Source organism: Chiloscyllium punctatum, chromosome 49 (assembly GCF_047496795.1).
Source record: "Chiloscyllium punctatum isolate Juve2018m chromosome 49, sChiPun1.3, whole genome shotgun sequence".
Taxonomy (NCBI): domain Eukaryota; kingdom Metazoa; phylum Chordata; class Chondrichthyes; order Orectolobiformes; family Hemiscylliidae; genus Chiloscyllium; species Chiloscyllium punctatum.
Window position 1 is genome coordinate 37,064,354 of NC_092787.1, and position 22,232 is coordinate 37,086,585.

At 43.4% G+C, this 22,232-nt stretch overlaps 1 protein-coding gene across 1 annotated transcript in view; it reads right to left on the bottom strand.

Moving 5' to 3' along the window:
- Positions 1-22,232, bottom strand: part of LOC140469282 (neutrophil cytosol factor 2-like) — an 82,318-nt gene that overhangs the window by 57,571 nt on the left and 2,515 nt on the right. The window contains exons 3-4 of the mRNA XM_072565625.1: positions 15,117-15,225; positions 3,356-3,490 (exon numbers count right to left, since the gene is read on the bottom strand). Coding sequence (XP_072421726.1) covers positions 3,356-3,490; positions 15,117-15,225 — 244 coding nt within the window. The remainder of the gene's footprint in view (positions 1-3,355; positions 3,491-15,116; positions 15,226-22,232) is intronic.

The window sequence follows — 22,232 nt, forward strand, 5'->3', positions numbered from 1 at the left end:
ATACACTAGGACACCCTCTGAATGGGGCTCACTTAGACGTTCAGAAGGCATTTGATGAAGATCCGTGTGAGAGATTAGAAAGTAAAACACAAAGGTGGTGTATTGACATGAACAGAGAACTGATAGGAAACAAAGAGTAGGGGCTTTTTCTGAGTGGCATCCCCTAACCAATGGGGTATTGAATGGAACAGTGCTTGCTTTGACCCCACTATTCACAATATACAGTAGCGCCTCAACTTACGAACTTAATCCGTTCCAGGACCCGGTTCGCGATCCGAAAAGTTTGCGAACTGAATCAATTTTTCCCATTGTTCGGATAGCGTAAGAATGCTTGGATGTAGCAACGAACGCTGTTCACAGCACACGCGCCAAAGACAAACTGAATGAGATCACACGGGGCCCGAGAGCTTTTGCGTTCAAAGCGCGTGTAGCAAAGCAGAACAATGAAACCACATGATCGCACACAGGCTTTTTGCGTTCGTACCTTGAATTTCATACATACATTGAAGCAAAATTTTACGTACAATCCTGTTCGTAAACCGATTTGTTCATGAACGGGGTCATTTGTATGTCGAGGCGCTACTGTATATTAATAGTTTATATGAGGGACTAAACATCCAGGTTTGCAGACGACACAAAGCTGGGTGGAAGAGTGAGCTGTGAGGAGGACGCTATGTGATTTGGAAAAACAGGAGTTGGCAAATACATGGCAGATGTGGATAGACATAAGGGTATCCAATTTGCTGGCAAAAACAGGAAAGCAGGTTATTTTCTGAATAGTGATAAATTGGGAAAGGGAGAGGTGAGATGAGACCTGGGTGTTCTTCTGAATGTAAGCATGTTTTGATGCAGCAGGCAAAATGAGCAAATGGTATGTAGGCCTTCATAGTGAGATGATTCAAGCACAACTGCAAGGATACCTTGCTGCAACTGTACAGGGTCTTGGTGAGACCACACCTGGTCTACTAGTCTTCTTATATGAGGAAGAATGTCCTGGCTGTGGTGGGAATTCAACACAAGTTTACCAGACTCATTCCTGGGCTGGCAGGATTGATGTTCGATGAGATACTGAATTGGTTTGGACTATATTCACTGCACTTTAGAAGAGGAGGGATCTCATAGAAGCATATAAAACTCTAAAAGAACTAGACAGGAGGAATGCAGGATGAATGATATTGATGACTGGGGAATCTAGAACTAGAGATCACACTTTAAGGATAAGAGGTAGGCCACTTAGGACGAGGATCAAGAGAAATTGCTTTACACACAGAGCTTGTTGAATTCTCTGTCATAGAAAGCTGTTGAGGCCAAAATTTTGAATGGTTTTCAAGAATGGGCTGAAGGGATCAAAAGGTATGGGGAGAAAATGGGAGCAAGATACTGAGTTGGATGATCAGTCTTGATGAAATTGAATGACAGAGCAGGCTCACAGATCAGAATGGCCTACTCCTCCTCCAACTCTCTATATTTCTACCTCTCTACATCTTAAGCTTCTGCAAAGTCTCGTCATCAAGAAAATATGCTTTTTTAATTCTGTCTGCCAAAATAGACAATTTCACACTTTTCTATATTATACCCTATTTGCCAGATCTTTGCCCACTTAACTTATATATAAATCTTTATGGATACCCCTTATGTCCTTATCGCAACTCACTTTCCTACCTACTTTTGTGTTATCAGCAAATTTAGCAGTATCTTTGGTTCCTTCACTCAAATCATTTATCTAAATTGTAAGGAGTTGAGGCTCCAGTACTGACCCCAGCAGAGATCACTTGTGACAACTTTTCGGTGTCCAGTTAACATGTCCCTACCAGTGAGGTCAGGCTAACAAGTGTGTAGCTCCCAGTTTCTTCCTCATTCTTTTCTTAAACAGTAGGGTTACATTTGTAACCTTCCAATCTGCAGAAATTTGGAAGATGACTACCAATGCATCCTCCTTTTTTTTGAGTTACCTTGCAGCACCCTGGACTTGTTGATCTAGGATGGACCAAAAAAACTGTTATAAGACTGAGAGAGGCCATTTAATCCATCACAAACAAACCAGCTGCCCATCTAATCCCACATTCCAGCACCTGGTCTATGGCCTTGTCTCAGAATGTTCCTGCACAGATTTCCTGAGCTCAGAGACATCCTTACAACATCACCAGCATGAGTGAACCAATAAAAGTAAGGTGCTAAGAAAGGTCACACATTACACTAAGGATCAAACAGCACTGTTAAAGAGGGACCTACTTTTAATGCTACAAATGACGGTGTAACTTTGAACAATGGGCTCTTATCTCATACACATGCATAGCTACAAATTCAGTTAGGTTCTGTACAGTAATATATCAGGAAACAAACAAATCTCTGAGTTTGACTCTATGCAAACAAATCAAAGGCATCTCTTACTTGAACAAGACCATAATTACATGCAATTGAGGCCACAGGAGGGTCTGATAACTGAACGGACCCCCATTTAGTGCTTTCTCCCCACTTTGCCTTGGCAGCAGCTTATTGCTTATATATTCAATTGCTTACATAATCCAAGAGATTTGGGTTGCATTTTTCTGACAGGCTGGGTATGAGAAGGTGTCAATGCCTGAAGGTGGGTCCTCTCAGTCTTGGTGACTAAATGGATTGTCTGCCTTTCAGTTCACAGGGAATACTATTAGGTTATACCAAGTAAGAGATACACTAGCTCAGCTCTGAAGCTGGAGATGCTCCACAGATTAGAAAAGAGACAGAGAAGAGACAGAAACAGGGATAATGTTTTTGGTGGACAGCCTTTCGTGAGAACTGAGAGAGGTTAAAAACATAACATAAAGAGAAGATTTAATGATATTAGTTGAAGGTTTAAAGACAGGTAGGAAAGCATTATTCATGTCAAGAGAGATGGGGTCTGAAACTGGAAAGGGATAGAGATAAAAACCACATCTATTTAAAATACCTGGATATGTACTTGACTTGCCAAAACCTGGAAGGGCAAAATGAGCTACAGACCGATAGCTGCAAAGTGGATTTGGCTCTTTTTCAGCCAGTGCAGACACAATGGATCAAATGGTCTCTTTTCATTCCATAAATTTTCTACATTTCTGCAGATCAGAATTATTATTCAGTAACGGGCTTTTGAAAAGCTCCTTTCAACAGTTAGGTTCAAGTTTGTGGAGAAATACGACGAACTGCAATTGCTGAGTGTTTCATATAGCTCAAACGCGAAGCTCTGCTGCAATTAATGTAAACTTTGAGCAGTCACCAATCGTCTAGCAATTGTACAATAGCAGCTCCCTGTCACAGAGCACACAAAGGAGGCATTCACAAAATGTCACTACCACAGCTCATCTCTGGAAGTCCATGAGAATTTTTAACAACTTACTTTTACCATGTTCAATGCTCCGTCAAGTTTAGTGATTGTGCCTTTGGTCCCCAATTGCAAAGCATCTTCCAGGGTTTGCCGAGCCTCCAGCCACTGGCCCAGTCTGCTGTACACTGCAGCCAAGTTGTACAGAACCTGGGGAATGAAAGCAAGAACAAGAATTAACTCGCATTGGGACAATATTGCACAATAATGATTCATACCCTCAGAATTTCTACCTAAACTGAGGGCGCACCTTAAAACATTCAGTCGCTGCATTTAGTTGAACTAGTGACAGGGGTGGTATTGACTTCCGTGCCAGTAAAGAACTGGTGATGACAACATGGTGAACTTTTTCAGAATTATGTACTAGTAAATAGAACAGGGACAGCCATTCAGCTCAACCTGTTGTGTGTATATGGAATGAGCTGCCCGAGGAAGTGGTAGAGGCTGGTACAATTACATTTAAAAGGCATTTGGATGGATACATGAAATAGGGACAAATGGGACAAGTTTATATTGGGATATCTGATCTGTGCGGACAAGTTAGACCGAAGGGTCCAAGTTTCTATTCTGTATGACACTTATGGTTCTATGACTCTGTGTGTGACAGTTGTGAGCAATTATCCAATTAAACCCATTCCTCTCATTGCCATGAAAATGCTTTTCCTTTAAGTAATCCAAATTCCTTTTGAAAATTACTGTTGTATTTGCTTCAATTGCCTTCTAATGCACTCCCCATCATAAAATTCAGTTTGTGAAAAAAAATCTCACTCATCTCCATCTCCGCTCCCCACTTCGTTCATCAATTACTGTAAGTCAGTGGGCTCCGTTTACTGACTGACCACTAAACGTCACATCTGCACTTTGAAAGACAAATCATGTCTTAAACAGTCATAGAGATATACAGCACGAAAACAGACCCTTCAGTCCGACTTATCCATGTTGACCAAATATCCTAAATTAATCTAATCCCATTTGCCACCACTTTGCCCATATCCCTCTAAACTCTTTCTATTCATATACACATCCAAATGTCTTTTAAATGTTGTAATTGTACCAGCCTCCACCACTCCTTATGACAGCTCATTCCATACACACACCACCCTTTGCGTGAAAACATTGCCCCTCAGGTCCCTTTTAAATCTTTCCCTTCTCACCCTAAGCCTATAGTCAGCATATGGAATGCTTAAGGAGAAGAGAGAGGCTGAATCAATTCAGTCTAGTAGGAAGAAGTTTGAGTTATAAGAAGAGGTTGGATAGCCTGGGATTTTGTTTTCCCTGGTGTGCAGGAGGCTGAGGGGTGACCTTATAGTGGTCTATAAAATCATGAGAGGTGTAGATAATCCAACAGTAGGGGAGTCTAAACCTACAGGGTATTGGTTTAAAGGTGAGAAGGAAGAGATACAAAAAGAGCCAGAGGGGCAATTTATTCACACAGAAGGTGATGATTGTCTGGAACGAGCTGCCAGAGGTGGTAGTTGAAGCAAGTACAATTTTGTCATCTAGTAGTACATTTAGACAGGTACGTGGATGGGATAGGTATGAAGGGATATGGACCAAATGGAGGCTAATGAAACTAGTTCAAAATGTGAAAACCAGGCAGCATGGGCAAGTGTGACCGAAAGGCCTGTTTCCATATCTCTATGACTGTAAGATGTAGCGCCAGGTTAATGAACATGGCAGGACTACAGTCTGAAGTGTATTTATTGTACTGCAAGGACTATAACAGATGAGCTTAGAACCTGGATTTGTCCATGGAACTACGACGTGGCAACCATTGCAGAAATATCATTAAGAGAAGGGCAGACTGGCAGTTCAACATTCCAGAATTTAGATGTTTCAGGCATGATAGAGAGGGATGTAAAAGGGATGGAGGAGTTGTATTACTGATAAAGGAGAATGTCACAGCCGTAGTAAGAGAGGCCATCTTGAAGGAATATCCAGCATGACAATATGACTAAGACTTAGAAATAAAAAAGGTGCAACCACTGTGATGCGGTTATACTATCAGCGTCCCAGTAACCAGCAGGAACTAGAGAAACAGGTATGTATGCAATCATGGAAAGATATGAAAATTATAGAGTTGTGGTAGTGGGTGATTTCCCCAATATTCATTGGGGTGCCCAGGCGTTTAGATGGGGCAGAACTGGTCGAATACATCCAAGAGGATTCTTGAAACAATATGTGGATAGCCCAACTGGGGAAGGGGCTGTACTAGATGCTGTACCAGGGAATTAGCCTGGTCAAGTGATCACAGTTGCAGTAGAAGAGCTGTGATCATAATCCCGTTAGGTTTACGATAGTTATAGAAAGGGATAAGACTGGTCCTCATGTGAAGGTACTAAATTGGAGGAAGACTAGTTACAACAGTATTAAGCAGGGAGTGTGTGAGGTTCTTAATAAGTATTTTGCATAAGTATTCACCAAGGAGAAGACATGGATGTTGGTAAGTATAGAGAGGGGTTTGTTGATACTAAGATATTGATATTAAGAAGGAGGTGGTGTTAGGTGTCTTGAAAAGCATTAAATTAGATAAGTCCCCAGCACCTGATGGGATCAATGCCAGGATACTGAGTGAGGCATGGATTGCTGGGGCATTGACAGAGATATCTGCATTCTGTTTAGTCACAGGCCAAGTCCCTGAAGACTGGAGAATTGCCAATGCTGTTCCTTTACATAAGAATGGCAACAGGAATAATCCAGAAAGTTATAGGTAGGTGAGCCTTACATCAGTGGTAGGAAACTTAGATTTTAACGGGCATGATTTACATGCACATAGAGAAGAATGGACTTATTTGGGATAGTCAGCATGGCTTTATGCAGGGGATGTCTTGTCTCAAAAATGTGACTGAGTTTTTGGGGAAACAATAAAGATGATTGATCATGATAAGGCAGTGGATGTTGTCTACATGGGCTTTACTTAAGCATTTGACAAGGTTGATCATGGCAGGCTGGTCCAGAAGTTCAAATTGCTTGGAAGCCATGGTGAGTTAACAAGTCAGACATGAAATTGGCTTGGTAATAGAAGACAAAGGATAGTTTTGGATGGGTGTTTTTTTGACTGGATATTGGAGATCAATAAGGTTCAGCACTGGGATCTCTGTTATTTGTAATAAAATGTCAGTGGTCTGATTATTACATTTGTAGATGACACAAAAAATAGTGGAGTTGTAGGTAATGAGGAAGGATATTAAAGATTGCAGGATATAGATCAGCTGGAAATTTGGGTGGAGAAATGACAGATGCAGTTCATGAGTATAAGATGATGCATTTTGGGAGGTCAAATGCAAGAGGAAGGTATACTGTGTTACGACACGAGGTAGCCACTCTCCCCCCGAGACACACACACACACACACACACACATTTAAACCAGCAATACAGACAAGTTTTAACCGGTGCTGTAAGCTGCTAACATTTGAGAGGCCAATAACTATCCCAAAGGTCACTACTTAAAGTAAAAATTGACAACTTTATTTTTAAAAAAGTCTAACCGAGAATAATTAACTAACAACTATTTACAACTCCTTTCTCTAACCTAACTTTTATTTTCCCCTCTATAATACCGGTCTAATAGACCCCACGATTAAGATTTACTAAAAAATTCAAATTTCAAAACCAGCTAGCTGTCAAACCTTCGCTTTGTATCTTCTTCTGTCTTCTTTTCTTCTTCTTAGTGTTTCTGTTTCACAGGTCATCAACAGATAAAGGTACCTTTAAGAGAGCTATTCTGGGGGAAGTCTGCATATGTTGGCGGCTTGGCAGTTCTCCCCCAATTGTTCAATTTTTCCCGGTCTTATATCCCAAAGCATTAGATCGTTATGTTGGCTTTAATGTTGTCAAAATACCAAAATCAAACTTGGAGTTTATTACCGTGTGGCATAACTTAAACTGATTGGCCGAATTTGAATTTGTTTTTGTCTCATAGCAAACCATGTACCAAATGTTCTATTGTAAATTCTCCAGCACTGTGTGTGCTTGCTAAGACATTCAACTCTCTTAAAGGTACAGTACTCCTTACACCTTCATAGCAAGTATAAATGGCCAGATGTTTCAGAGCATTGATATACAGAGGGATCTTGGGGTCCAAGTCTATAGCTTCCTGAAAGTAGCAACACAAGTGGATAACGTGGTAAAGAAGGCATACAGCATGCTTGCCTTCATCATTCAGGGCATTGAGTATAAAAGTTGGCAAGTCATATTGCAACTACATAAGTCTTTGGTCAGGCTACATTTGGAGTACTGCGCACAGTTTTGGTTCCCTCGCTATAGGAAGGATGGATAGGGTGCAGAAGAGATTGACCAGGATATTGCCTGGATTGGAGTGTATTAGCTGTAAGAAGAGGTTGGAAAAACTTGGACTGTTTCACGAGAGCATCAGAGATTGAAGGCAACCTGATGGAGTTATATAAAATAATGAGAGGGTAAATAGTCAAAGTCTCTTTCCCAAGGTGGAAATGTCAAATACTAGGAGGCATAGTTTAAGGTGAGAATCGAAAGTTTAAAAGGAGATGTGCAAGATGGTTTTTTGTTTGACTTTACACAGCGGATAGTAGGTGTCCAAAATGTGCCACTGGGGAGGAGGTAGAAGCTGATACAATAGCAAAGTTGAAGAGGCACTTAGACAGACATAACAGGCAGAGAAGAGGGATACAGACCTCATGCAGCAGATTGGATTGTTTTAGAATAATTTAGTGGTTGGCACAGAAATGGTGGGCCAAATGGCCTGCTCCTGCACTGTACTGTTCTACATTCACATTCACACAAATGCCAGGCATTTTAACATCCTCAATAACAATCAAACCATCACATTTAATGCTGTTATCATCACTGAATTCCCCCGCTATCATTATTCTGGGGGCTACCATTGACCAGAAAGTCAATTGGATTTGCCATTAGATTAGATTAGATTACTTACAATGTGGAAACAGGCCCTTCGGCCCAACAAGTCCACACCGCCCCCCCGAAGCGCAACCCACCCATACCCCTACATCTACCCCTTACCTAACACTACGGGCAATTTAGCATGGCCAATTCACCTGACCTGCACATCTTTGGACTGTGGGAGGAAACCGGAGCACGCGGAGGAAACCCACGCAGACACGGGGAGAACGTGCAAACTCCACACAATCAGTCGCCTGAGGCGGGAATTGAACCCGGGTCTCTGGCTCTGTGAGACAGCAGTGCTAACCACTGTGCCACCGTGCCGCCCACAAAATACACCGTGCCGTCATTAAAATACAGTGGCTTCAAGAGCAGGTCAGAGGCTAGGAAAACTGGCAAGTAACTCACCTCCTGACTCCCCAAAGCCTGTCTACTATCTACAAGGCACCCCGCAGGAGTGTGATGGAATACACCCCACTTGTTTGGATGAGTGCAGTTCCAACAATACTCAATAAGCTTGACACTTTCCAGGAAAAAGCAGCTCACTTGATTGGCATCACATCTGCAAACATCCACTCCCACTCCTAGACATTCAGGAGCAGCTGTACTATCAACAAGATACATTGCAGAAAGTCACCAAAGATCCTTAGAAAGGATCTTTGAAACCCACAACTACTTCACCCAAGAAGGACAAGGGCAGTAGATGCAATGGGAACACCATCACTGCAAGCTCCCCTCCAAACCACTCATCATCCTCGCTTAGAGATATATAACTAATGCTAGGTTACAATCCTGGAACTGCCCTCTTAACAGCATTGTGGATCTATGACAGCAACAGTTCAAGAAGACAGCTCACCAGTATTATCTCAAGGACAACTATGGACCAGCAACAAATTTTGACCAGCCAGTGAGGGCTATATGCCATGAGAGAATGTAAAAAAACAAAGTGTTACTGTCCTGTATTAATGTTGCTTTTATTTGGAGTAAAAGACTGCATACACAGAGTTCTAGAATTTCCTGTTTCTGAGAAATATTTCTCATTGGAAAGTTTAAAACTCAAAATGCAAGACTGTTCAGATGGAGTCCACTGATTCAACCGTTCATACAAGAGTCATAGAATCATGCAGTACAGAACGGGCCCTTCTACCCATTGAGTCGGTAATGCCAAAAATACACTCTATACTCGTTCCACTTTCCCGCACTAAGCACACAGCCTTGAATATATGGCACTTCAAAGAACAAAGAAAGAACAATGCAGCACAGGAAGACACCCTTCGCCCCTCCAAGCATGTACCGCCACATTTTGGCCCTGAAATACCAAAACCTTTATTACTTACAGGATCCCTATCCCTCTATTCCCTTCCTATTCATGTATTCATCCAGCTGTTTTTTGAATACTTCCATCATCTCCTCTGGCAATGCATTCCAGGCAATCACCACCCTCTCTGTTAAAAACATGCCTCGTACATCTCTCTTAAACTTCTCCCCTCACACCGTGAACCTGTGTCCCCTAGTAATTAACCCCTCCACCTTGGAAAAAAGCATCATAGTTTCCACTCTATCCATGTCATTCACAATCTTATGAACTACTATTAGATCGCCCTGTAACCTCCTGCGTTCCAGTGAAAACAAACTCAGTCTAGCCAACCTTTCTTCATTGCTACAATTACCCATACCAACATCCTGGTATACATTTTCTGTACTCTCTCCAAAGCATCCACATCCTTCTGATAGTGTGGCGATCAGAACTGTAGGCAATATTCCAAGTGTGGCCTAACTAAAGTTCTATAAAGCTGCAGCTTAACATATCTATCCTGTACTCAAAGCCCCTTCCAATGACAGTATGTATGCCATAAGCTTTTCTTTAAACTACCATTTCTACCTGCGCTGCCACCTTCAGTGATTTGTAGACCTGCACACCCAGATCCCACTGCATATCAATACTCCTAAGGCTTTTGCCATTCACTGTATAATTTCTAACTGTACTTGACCTTCCAAAATACATCACTTCACAGTTATCCAGATTAAACTCCATCTGCCAATTTTCTGCCCATGCCACCAACTGATTGTTGGATTTCGATGTTGTGGCTATTACAGAGACATGGGTAGAACAGGGACAGGATCGGCTGTTGCAGGTTCCAGGGTTTAAATGTTTTAGTAGGGTCAGAGGTGGGGGTAAAAGAGGTGGAGGTGTGGTATTGCTTGTCAAAGATAGTATTACAGCGGTGGAAAGGACGATGGATGAAGACTCGCCATCTGAGGTAGTTTGGGCTGAGGTTAGGAATAGGAAAGGTGAGGTCACCCTGTTAGGAGTTTTCTACATGCCTCCTAATAGTCCGAGAGACGTAGAAGAAAGGATTGTGAGGATGATTCAGGAGAAGAGTGAAAGTAATAGGGTGGTTGTTATGGGGGACTTTAACTTTCCAGATATTGGCTGGGAAAGCTATAGCTAGAGTACGTTAGATGGGTCGGTGTTTGTCCAATGTGTACAGGAGGGTTTGTAGACTGGCCAACAAGAGGTGAGGCCATACTGGATTTGGTTCTGGGTAATGAACCAGGCCAGGTGTTAGAATTGGAGGTAGGTGAGCACTTTGGGGACAGTGACCACAATTCGCTGACTTTTACTCTAGTGATGGAGAGGGATAAGTGTGCACTGCAGGGCAAGAGTTATAGCTGGGGGCAGGGAAATTATGATGCGGTGAGGATGACTTAGGATGCGTGGCTTGGAAAAATAAGCTTCAAGGGAAGGGCGCAATCGATATGTGGAGCTTGTTCAAGGAGCAACTATTGAGTGTTCTTGATAAGTATGTAACTGTCAGGCAGGGAGTAAAGGGTCGTGTGAGGGAGCAGTGGTTTAATAAGGAATTGGAATCCCTTGTTAAAGGGAAGAGGGCGGCCTGTGTAAAGATGAGGCGTGAAGGTTCAATTGGGGCGATTGAGAGTTATAAGGTAGCCAGGAAGGATCTGAAGAGAGAGCTAAGAGCAGCAAGGAGGGGACATGAAAAGTCCTTAGTTGGTAGGATTAGGGAAAACCCAAAGGCTTTCTATAGGTATGTCAGGAATAAAAGAATGACAAAGGTAGGAATAGGTCTAGACAAGGATAGTAGTGGGAAGTTGCGTGTGGAGGCTGAAGAGATTGGGGAGACACTGAATGAATACTTTTCGTCAGTATTCACTCAGGAACAGGGCATTGTTGCCGATGTGAATATTGAGTCACAATTAATTAGAATGGATGGCGTTGAGGTATGTAGGGAAGAGGTGTTGGACATTCTGGAAAGGGTGAAAATAGATAAGTCCCCTGGGCCTGATGGCATTTATCCTAGGATTCTCTGGGAAGCAAGCGAGGAGATTGCAGAGCTATTGGCCTTGATTTTTATGTCCTTGTTGTCTACAGGAATAGTGCCAGAGGACTGGGGGAGAGCAAATGTGGTTCCCTTGTTCAAGAAGGGGAGTAGGGATAACCCTAGTAACTATAGGCCGGTGAGTCTCACTTCTGTTGTGGGCAAAGTCTTAGAGAGAATTGTAAGGGATAGGATTTATGAACATCTGGATAGGAATAATGTGATCAAGGATAGTCAGCATGACTTTGTGAAGGGCAGGTCGTGCCTCACAAACCTTATTGAATTCTTTGAGAAGGTGACTAAGGAGGTGGACGAGGGGAAAGCGGTAGATGTGGTTTATATGGATTTTAGTAAGGCGTTTGATAAGGTACCCCATGGTAGGCTACTGCAAAAAATACGGAGGTATGGCATTGAGGGTGAGTTGGAGGTTTGGATTGGGAATTGGCTGGTTGGAAGAAGACAGAAGGTAGTAGTTGATGGTAAAGGTTCATCTTGGAGTGCAGTTACTAGCGGTGTTCCGCAAGGATCTGTTTTGGGACCATTGCTGTTTGTCAGTTTTATAAATGACCTGGAGGAGGGGCTAGAAGGTTGGGTGAGCAAGTTTGCGGATGATACGAAAGTTGGTGGAGTTGTTGACAGTGAGGAAGGATGTGGCAGGTTACAGCGGGATATAGATAAGCTGCAGAGCTGGGCAGAAAGGTGGCAAATGGAGTTCAATGTAGGTAAGTGTGAAGTGATTCACTTTGGTAAGAGTAACAAGAAGATGGGGTACTGGGCTAATGGTCGGATACTTGGTAATGTGGATGAGCAGAGGGATCTTGGTGTCCATGTACACAGATCTCTGAAAGTTGCCACCCAGGTTAATAGTGCTGTGAAGAAGGCATATGCGTACTGGCTTTTATTGGTAGAGGAATTAAGTTCCGGATTCCTGAGGTCATGTTGCAGTTGTATAAGACTCTGGTGCGGCCGCATCTGGAATATTGTGTGCAATTTTGGTCGGCATACTATAGGAAGGAAGTGGAGGCACTGGAATGGGTGCAGAGGAGGTTTACCAGGATATTGCCTGGTATGGTAGGAAGATCCTATGAGGAAAGACTGAGGCACTTGGGGCTGTTTTCATTGGAGAAAAGAAGGTTTAGGGGTGACTTGATAGAGGTGTACAAGATGATTAGGGGTTTAGATAGGGTTGACCATGAGAACCATTTTCCACGTATGGAGTCAGCTATTACGAGGGGGCATAGCTTTAAATTAAGGGGTGGTAGGTATAGGACAGATGTTAGGGGTAGATTCTTTACTCAGCGAGTCGTGAGTTCATGGAATGCCCTGCCAGTAGCAGTGGTGGACTCTCCCTCTTTATGGGCATTTAAACGGACATTGGATAGGCATATGGAGGATAGTGGGCGAGTGTAGGTTAGGTGGGCTTGGATCGGCGCAACATCGAGGGCCAAAGGGCCTGTACTGTGCTGTATTTTTCTATGTTCTATGATTGATATCTTGGTGTATCCTCTGACAATGCTCCATACTAGCTGTAGATTTTTAGCATGGATGGACATTTTGGTCGGCATGAACCAGTTTGGGCCAAAGAGCCTGTCTCTGTGCTGTAGGACTCTGTGAACTCCGCCAATCTTTTCTCATCCACGAATTTACTAATTAGGTCAGCTACATTTTCCTCCAAATCATTTATGTAGACCATGAACAGCAGAGGTCCCAGCTCTGATCCCAGTGGACTCCACTAGTCACAGTCATAGAACATAGAACAGTACAGCACAGAACAGGCCCTTCGGCCAATGATGTTGTGCCGAGGATTAATCCTAATGTAAAATAAAATAACCTTACCTACGCACCCCTCAATTCACTGCTGTCCATGTGCATATACAGCAGGTACTTAAGTATCCCTAATGACTCTGCTTCAACCACTACAACTGGCAAAGTGTTCCAAACATTCACAACTCTGCATAAAGAACCTACCTCTGATGTCTCCTCTATACCTTCCTACTAATATCTTAAAACTATGACCTCTTGTGCCAGTCAATCCTGGATAGTGAAGAAGGCTTTTGGTATGTGTTTCTTTATTGGTCAGAGTATTGAGTACAGGAGTTGAGAGGTAATGTTGCAGCTGTATAGGACATTGGTTAGGCCACTTTTGGAATACTGCATGCAGTTCTGGTCTCCTTCCTATTGGAAGCATGTTGTGAAACTTGAAATGGTTCAGAAAAAATTTACAAAGATGTTGCCAGGGTTGAAGGCGACGTTGAATAGGCTGGGGCTGTTTTTCCTGGAACATCGGAGGCTTATGGAGCATTGTAAAATCATGAGGGGCATGGATAGGATAAATAGACAAAGTCTTTTCCTGGGGTCGAGGAGCCCAGAACAAGAGGGCATAAATTTAGGATGAGGGGTGAAAAATTTCAAAGAGACCTTAGGAGCAACTTTTTCACGCAGAGGGCAGTGTGTATATGGACTGAGCTGCCAGAGGAAGTGGTAGAGGCTGGTACAATTACAACATTTAGTCATAGAGTCATAGAGATGTACAGCATGGAAATAGACCCTTCGGTCCAACCTGTCCATGCCGATCAGATATCCCAACCCAATATAGTCCCACCTGACAGCACCCGGCCCATATCCCTCCAAACCCTTCCTATTCACATATCCATCCAAATGCCTCTTAAATGTTGCAATTGTACCAGCCTCCACCACATTCTCTGGCAGCTCATTCCATACATGTACTCTGTGTGAAAAGGTTGCCCCTTTGGTCTCTTTTATATCTTTCCCCTCTCACCCTAAACCTATGCCCTCTAATTCTGGACTCCCTGACCCCAGGGAAAAGACTTTGTCTATTTATCCCATCCATGCTTCTCATAATTTTGTAAACCTCTATAAGGTCACCCTTCAGCCTCCGATGCTCCAGTGAAAACAGCCCCAGCCTGTTCAGCCTCTCCCTATAGCTCAAATCCTCCAACCCTGGCAACATCCTTGTATATCTTTTCTGAACCTTTTCAAGTTTCACAACATCTTTCCAATAGGAAGGAGACCAGAATTACATGCAATATTCCAACAGTGGCTGAACCAATGTCCTGTACAGCCGCAACATGACCTCCCAACTCCTGTACTCAACACTCTGACCAATAAAGGCAGTTGGATGGGAATATGAACAGGAAGGGTTTAGAGGGATATGGGCCGGGTGCTGGCAAATGGGACTAGATTAGGTTGGGATATCTTGGCAGCATCAGTTGGACCGAAGGGTCTTTTTCCATGCTGCACATCTCTATAACATTTCAAAAGAGCTGTTAGGGATAGGCAGGGGCTGGCCTAGCTACTGACACCCAGATCCTGTGGAAGTATAAAAGAAAATTGCAGTTTTCAACAGAACAATGAAGGAACCAAAGCCCATGGTAATGTTGATTAACTCTCTTGGGGACAGGATCTCACAGTGGAGTTGTTTTGTTTAAAATGTTACAGGATGTAATCATTCAAATTTACTGTTCCCTCATTTTCACCTGAATGAAGTGAGCTGGGAAAATGGCAAGTGATACTAGAAGCACTATAGTTTTCTTACCTCCCAGACATACAGTCTGTGTTTCAGTCCCAACTGTGTGTAGTCAATCACTGAATTACCTCGTAAATTATTTCGAGCATGTTTAAAATCTCCCAGTGCCTCATCAAACCTATAATGATAAAGAGAATATTTTACATACATGGAATTGAATTATCCCAGACTATCACACAAGAAGCAGAAGTGAGTCTAGAGAGAGGGATAGAAATCTAGATTAATGTACAGAGTGTGTTAATCCAGATTAACATTCCAAAATTGAACTGATCTCCAGAGGCCTACAGGATATGCAGCTTGGTGATGAATGTAATGCATTGCGAACTCTGCACCAGACTTGAAAGCCACACCGAATCTACTCAATACTACACACAAGAAACCCGGCTAAAACAAAACTCATGTCAACTTAGACCTAGTCAGTTTGAAATATTTAATGATCCATGTGTGTTGAAGCAGACACTCTGCAGCATGTTGAGCACTTCTCACATTTTGGCAGCTATATTGAATTGAATTAGCTTTATTGTCACACGTACTAGATCACCAATTGCAGCACTATTTTAGGTACAAAGGTACCTAGGTACAATTCTTAGTGACAGAATGGAGAAATTAAGAAAAAAAAGTTACCTCAGCTATACATAGTATGACCATAAATTAGAAAATAAACAGGCAAAGTTTAGAAGACACACATCATAGCCTCTCTCCAAAGGCTTTCTGTAGCAGACCAGCGCACCATTCATGAGGATATCCAATGGCAAATCAACCTCACCAGCTCAGTTTTCTCCAGTTTACAATCAAACAGACAACACAGCTGAGAATTAGGGAGAATAGATCATTCGGAAGAAACTGAGAAAGCAGATGGAATATAAGTGGAGACTGAAAATTCACAGAAAAGGGAACCCCAAAGCTCCTCTTTTGGTAAATAAACAGTGAAGGATGGTAAAAGGATGTGTAAAGGAAGAGTAGAGACAAAGACAGGAAATGGGGATTTGTGTGTGAAAGAAAGGCACATGGCTGAGGGAGGGTTGCATCCACCTTCACTAATTAACAAGATGCTGTCCAGGTCATGGTGAAAAAGGATGTTTGAGAAGGGTCTAAAGTTGATAAGGAGAAGGTACTGGATTGACTGTCTGAACTTAAAGTTGATAAGGCACTAGGACTGAATGGGATGCATCCAAGAACACTGAAGGAAGTGAGAATGGAAATTGCAGAGGCACTGACCAACATTTTCCAATTCTTCTTCAACTCAGGGTGGTGCTAGACGACTGGAGCTTTGCAAATGCTACACACTCGTGCTCAAAGAAGCGTATAAAGATGAACCCATCAACAACAGCAAAATCTTTTAAACAGACAGTAGGTGTCTCTCGACACTGCCTCCATCAATCACTCCCAAGGACAGGGACATATGGGATTAGATGCACAGTGAAGTACCCTCTTCTCTAATCTCAGTGGTAAGGACACTTCTAGACATGATAATTCAGGAACAAAATTAATTGTCTCTGGTAAGTGTGGGTTAACTAAGGAAAGCCTGCAAAGTCAAAATGCACTTCATAGAACATGATTTGGAGATGCCAGTGTTGGACTGGGATGTACAAAGTTAAAAATCACACAACACCAGGTTATAGTCCAACAGGTTTAATTGGAAGCACACTAGCTTTCGGGAGTGCCGCAATCACCTGAAGGATCAGCACTCAGAAAGCTAATGCTTCCAGTTAAACCTGTTGGACTATAACCTAGTGTTGTGTGATTTTTAACTTCATAAAACATTACAGCGTTGTACAGGTCCTTCGGCCCTCGATGTTGCGCTGACCTGCGGAACCATTCTGAAGCCCATCTAACCTAATTTTCATCCATATGTCTATCCAATGACCATTTAAATGCCCTTAAAGTTGGCGAGTCTACTACTGTTGCAGGCAGTGCATTCCATGTCCCTACTACTCTCTGAGTAAAGAAACTACCTCAGATACCTGTCCTATGTCTATCACCCCTCAATTTCAAGCTACGTCCCCTCGTGCTATCCATCGCCGCTTAGCTAGCTGGAACTTTTCTTGATGAAGTAACAGAGAAAGCTGATGAGGTAATGCCGTTGATGTGGTCTCCCTGGACTTCCAAAGTGTATTTTGGCCAAACAGCTTTGAGAACAAAATTAGAGCTGTTCATGGAACAGAACGGTCAGAAACTTGGATACAAAATGGGTTCAGAGACAAGCGATAAGACAGTCATGGAAGTAGGGTCAATCAAGACTTTCAAGATGGAATTACCTGAAAAGAAAGAATAGAGAAGGGAGAAAATGGGGCTGTAGCATGATGTAAATTGCTCCTGAGAGCCAAGACAGACATGATGGGCTGAATGGTCTCTTTCTATTCTGTGACCATGCAGTAAGGTTAATACAAAAGGAAGAGGGAATACATCCAAAGTAATGTCCAGTGAGGGGGTGGGGCAAGTGCAGAGTAACATCCAGCGAGGGGGATTGTGTGCAGTTCTTATACAGCACAACAGAGTATGTGTAGAATAATGTACAGCACAATGGAGCATGTCCATAGTAATGCCCAGCAAAAGGGCATGTCTGCAGATTCACAAACACCATAAGAATGTATGTGTAGGCAGGAGGGAGTGCAATACAAGGTAAAGGTGATTTGATTAGATTGGAATAGAATATATCACATACAGTGAGAATCCCCCTCTACCCTTTTAATTAAAAGGAAAGCTTCCTCTGCTCTTTTAAATTGAAACTAATGCTCTTCTTACACTGTCCTCCAATCAAACAAAATAACCAGAACAGCAGGGATACAGGGTAATACTACCCCGTTCTTTTAAAATGGAAGTAAAGCCCCATCAATTAGTTTAACATCTCCAAAACACTCCCTCTACTCTTAAACTGAAAGTAAAGCTCCTTCAACACTGTCCCTAACAAACACTCCCAGGACAGGGACAGCAGAGAGTTAGATACAGAGTAAAGCTCCCTCAACTCCTGAAAAGAAAGTAAAGCTCCCTTGACACCATTCCCAACAAACACTCATAGGACAGGGACAGCAAGGGGTCAAATACAGAATAAAACTCTCTCTACTGTTTCAGATTAAAGCAGAGCTCTCTCTATTCATTGATGCAGAAAGTTAGTGTCTCCAAACACTGCCTCCATCAAACATTCCAAAGAACAGGGACATCATGGGATTAAGTGTCGAGTGAAGGATTCTCTTTTAAAATAAAAGTAAACATTCCTCCACCCTACCAACAAGAGACACTCTAACCACCACCCATTGACATTCAATGATATTACTACCACTGTAACACGCCATCAGGGCGCACCACCTTGGGGGTTACTATTGACCAGAAACTCAGCTGGACACATCACATAAACACAGTGGCTACAAGAGCAGGTCAGAGACTAGGAAAACTGCGGCAAGTAACTCAACTCCTGACACCCCAAAGTCTATCCACCATCTACAAGGCACAAGTTAGGTGTGTGATGGAATACTCCCCACTTGCCCTGGATGGGTGCAGCTCCAACAACACTCAAGAAGCTTGACACCATCCAGAACAAAGTAGCTCCTGCTTGATTGGCACTACATCTACAAATATTCAATCCCTCCACCACTGGCACTCAGTAGCAGTAGTGTGTACTATCTAAAAGATGCACTGCAGAATTTCACCAAAGATCCTTAGACTGCACCTTCCAAACTTGGGAACACCACCACTGCAAGTTCCCCTCCAAGCCACTAACCATCCTGGCTTGGAAATATACCGCCGTTCTTTCACAGTCATTGGGTCAAAATCCTGGAATTGCCTCCCTAGCAGCATTGTGGGTCAACCCACAGCAAGTGGACAGCAGCAATTCAAGAAGGCAGCTCACCACCACCTTCTCAAGGGCCAGCCAGTGATGCCCAAGTCCCACAAATGAATAAAAAAAACTGAAAGCAAACTGAAAGTTAAACGTCCTTGACACTGTCTCCCATCAAAAAATCCCAGAACAGGGCTAGATATAGTGTAAAGCTACTCTACTCTTTTAAACTGTGTAAACATGAAAAACCATTTCCACCAACCACAAAAGCTATGTATGGCCTAGCATGCAATGAACTTACCCTACAACTGCAGAGGACTCCTGGGTGCTGCACTCTCCACCCCAGATCCTCGATGGAAAAGGTAAGGAGCCTTTTGTAAAAGGCCTTCCGGTAGGGAGTGACCCAGACAGGATTCACCTCTGTCCAGTTCTAAAAGTTTACGGAGAGGATTTCTTTGAGACGGCTCAGATTGTGGAGCACTGTATAATGGAGGAGGGTCTGTTGGGCGGGGCCAGTGTCAAGTTCCAGACAACCAGGGACCAGTTCGTTTGGAAGTCCACTGCATAGCTCACCCAACTTGATTTCACAGGAGGCGTTAGGGCGGAGTACTTTGTCTAACAGGCTCAGCATAGCTTAGGTTGTGAACCATATGTGGATTCACATCTTCTCAGCCAGCTGCACTGGCATCATCCAGATCACTCCTCCACCATCTGACAATCCCTGACCTTGGTCAGCCTGTTGCCCCGAGCCCTGTGATCTGCCAGCCAGCAGAAACCGCAGCTCCCTTTTGAAAGGTGCCACTCTTGCAGAGACAATGCTCTGGTGTGAGCAGACCATATCCCAGATTTTGATCAGGTCCAAGTAAAAGTCAAGCAATTCCTCGAAGAAGATCCAAGGGCAGGACCACTCCACAAACAGGAACTGTGTTTCACAATTGAGGCCATGCACTATAAGGAAGAAATAGGTCATCAGGGCGCACCACCTTGGAGAAGGCGCAACATAAAGGTATCATTGCAGGGGATGAAAGTCGCTTCCTGGGTGCAGAGACACATCAGCTCCTGAATGATATGGGAATAAGATACTGTTGCAAACACAGACATGGGGGAAGGAAGGGGAAGCTGAACAGACTGGGGCTTTTTTCCCCTGGAACGTCAGAGGCTAAGATTATAGAGGTTTATAAGATCATGAGGAGCATGTATAGGGTAGATAGCCAAGGTCTTTCTCCTAGAATTGTGGAGCCCAAAACTAGAAGGCATAGATTTAAGGTGACCTGATGGGTAACCTTTTCATGCTGAGAGGGGTGTGTTGATGGAACAAGATGGCAGAGGAAGTGGTGGATGCAGGTACAATTACAACATTTAAAAGGCATCTAGATAGGTATATGAATATGATGGGTTTAGAAGGTTATGGGCCAAGTGCCACAAATGCTCTTCAAAAGAAGTAATCTCATTTGAGCTTACATTTTAAAAAAAGGATGACTACTTTGCTGGGATTATATTAGTGGCTTCTCAACAATCAGAGGGGCATTGTGGAGCAGATATTCATGCAAATCACAGAAAGAAGTGAGAGAAACAGGGTAATAGCTGCAGGAGATTTTAACTCTGTTAGCATTAATTGGGATCACCTCAGTGTGAAAGGATGACATGGGGTGGATTTTTTTATAAGTGCATCCAAGAGAACTTCTTGTGCCAGTCCACAGATTGTCCTACTAGAATTGGGGTATTGCATTATCGAATCCGAGAGAATGAAGCCAAGTGGTTGAAGTTTCAGTCGGCAAGCATTTTGAGACTGTGACCACAACTCAGTAATGGATAAGGATAGTGCAGACGTGAAGTGTCTAACTGGGGGAACACTAATATCAATATTATGACAAACAGATGGAGCAGTTACTTGTAGTTAAGTCTACATTTGGAAAGAGGGAGCCTTTTAAAAGTAATGTGTGAGAAGTCAGAGCCAGCTTGTTCCTCTAGGAGCGAAGGGCAAGGGCAGTAATCTAGGAAATCCTGGATGCTAAGGGATAGAGTGTTTTAAAAAGGTAAAGAAGGAAGCATATGTCAGGTACAGCTCATTAAAAACAGGGGAGACCTTTCAAAAATATAGTGTGTGTAGGGGATTTCATAAAAGAAGAAGTTAGGAGAGCAATTTGAAGCAGCACGGTGGCTCAGTGGTTAACACCTCTGCTTCACAGTAACAGGGGACCCTGCAAGGGAGGTGGTGTCCAGTTACGGTAACACCACTGAATTTCAAGGAGCATTGGTTAGATTGTCCCTTAATGGTGATGATCATTACCCTGGCATTTGTGTGGCGTGAATGTTAATTGCCACCTGTCAGCCCAAGCCTGGATATTGTCCAAATGCAACAAGATCTGGACATGGACTGCTTCAGTATCTGAGGAGTCACTGAATATCGCACAATCATCAGCAACTAGCCCTATTTCAGATCTTAGGGATGGAGGGAAGGTCACTGATGAAGCAGTTGAAGATGGTTGGGCCAAGGACACTACCCTGCAGAGATGTCCTGGAGTTGAGATGTCCTGCAGAGATGTCCTGGAGTGAAAGGACTTAACCAAGCCCCTCAACATCCCCAGTGGCGCTGAGCTCATCTGGGCATCTTTACAGTCCCTCCTTTTCAGGATGTAATTAAATTTCTTCAGAGGAGAATGATTTCACCCTCATCAATGGAGCTGCGGGGAACAGACACTTTGTTGAAGAAGCTCGTCAGCTCAGATCCCAGCTGAGACGGGTAAACATTCATGAAGTGAATCAGCATGTCCCCAAACCGAACTGTGAATTGGAGCAAATGGCCTAGCACCATTCTCCTTGATCCTCAAGATCTCTGGATGAAAAGGCAGCCATCCCACCAGGACCGGAGGCCAGGTGATTAATGTAGACTCCTCCCAGCTACTCCAGGAGCCACCTGACTTCGTCTCCTAGAATGGGCTAAGTTCCTTTCAGGAGGCTGACCACGGGCTCCTATTCCTCGAAGAACTAGAGGATACAAAGTCTGCGCTATGCCCCTCTGCTGCCATTGACATTGAAGCTGGCTACAGTGGCCTTCACGGCAACAGTAATGAGCAATCATTACCACTTTCACACCTGTTGGGTCCTACACCAACCAAACTCTGCCTCCGAGACCCAGCGTCTCCTAGAATTTGTCTGTGGGGATAAGGGTGACCTCATCCGTAAGCACCACATCTCCCACCACCTCATCTAAGTCTGTGATGCTCATGATTGATGATCTTTTGGATCATCGCCTTTGACCCCTCTCCCACACAACAAGTGTGGTGGGCTGGTTATAAAGGTGAGAGGGCAGTGTAGGGGCCAGGAGGGATGGTGGAAAGAGAAAGAGA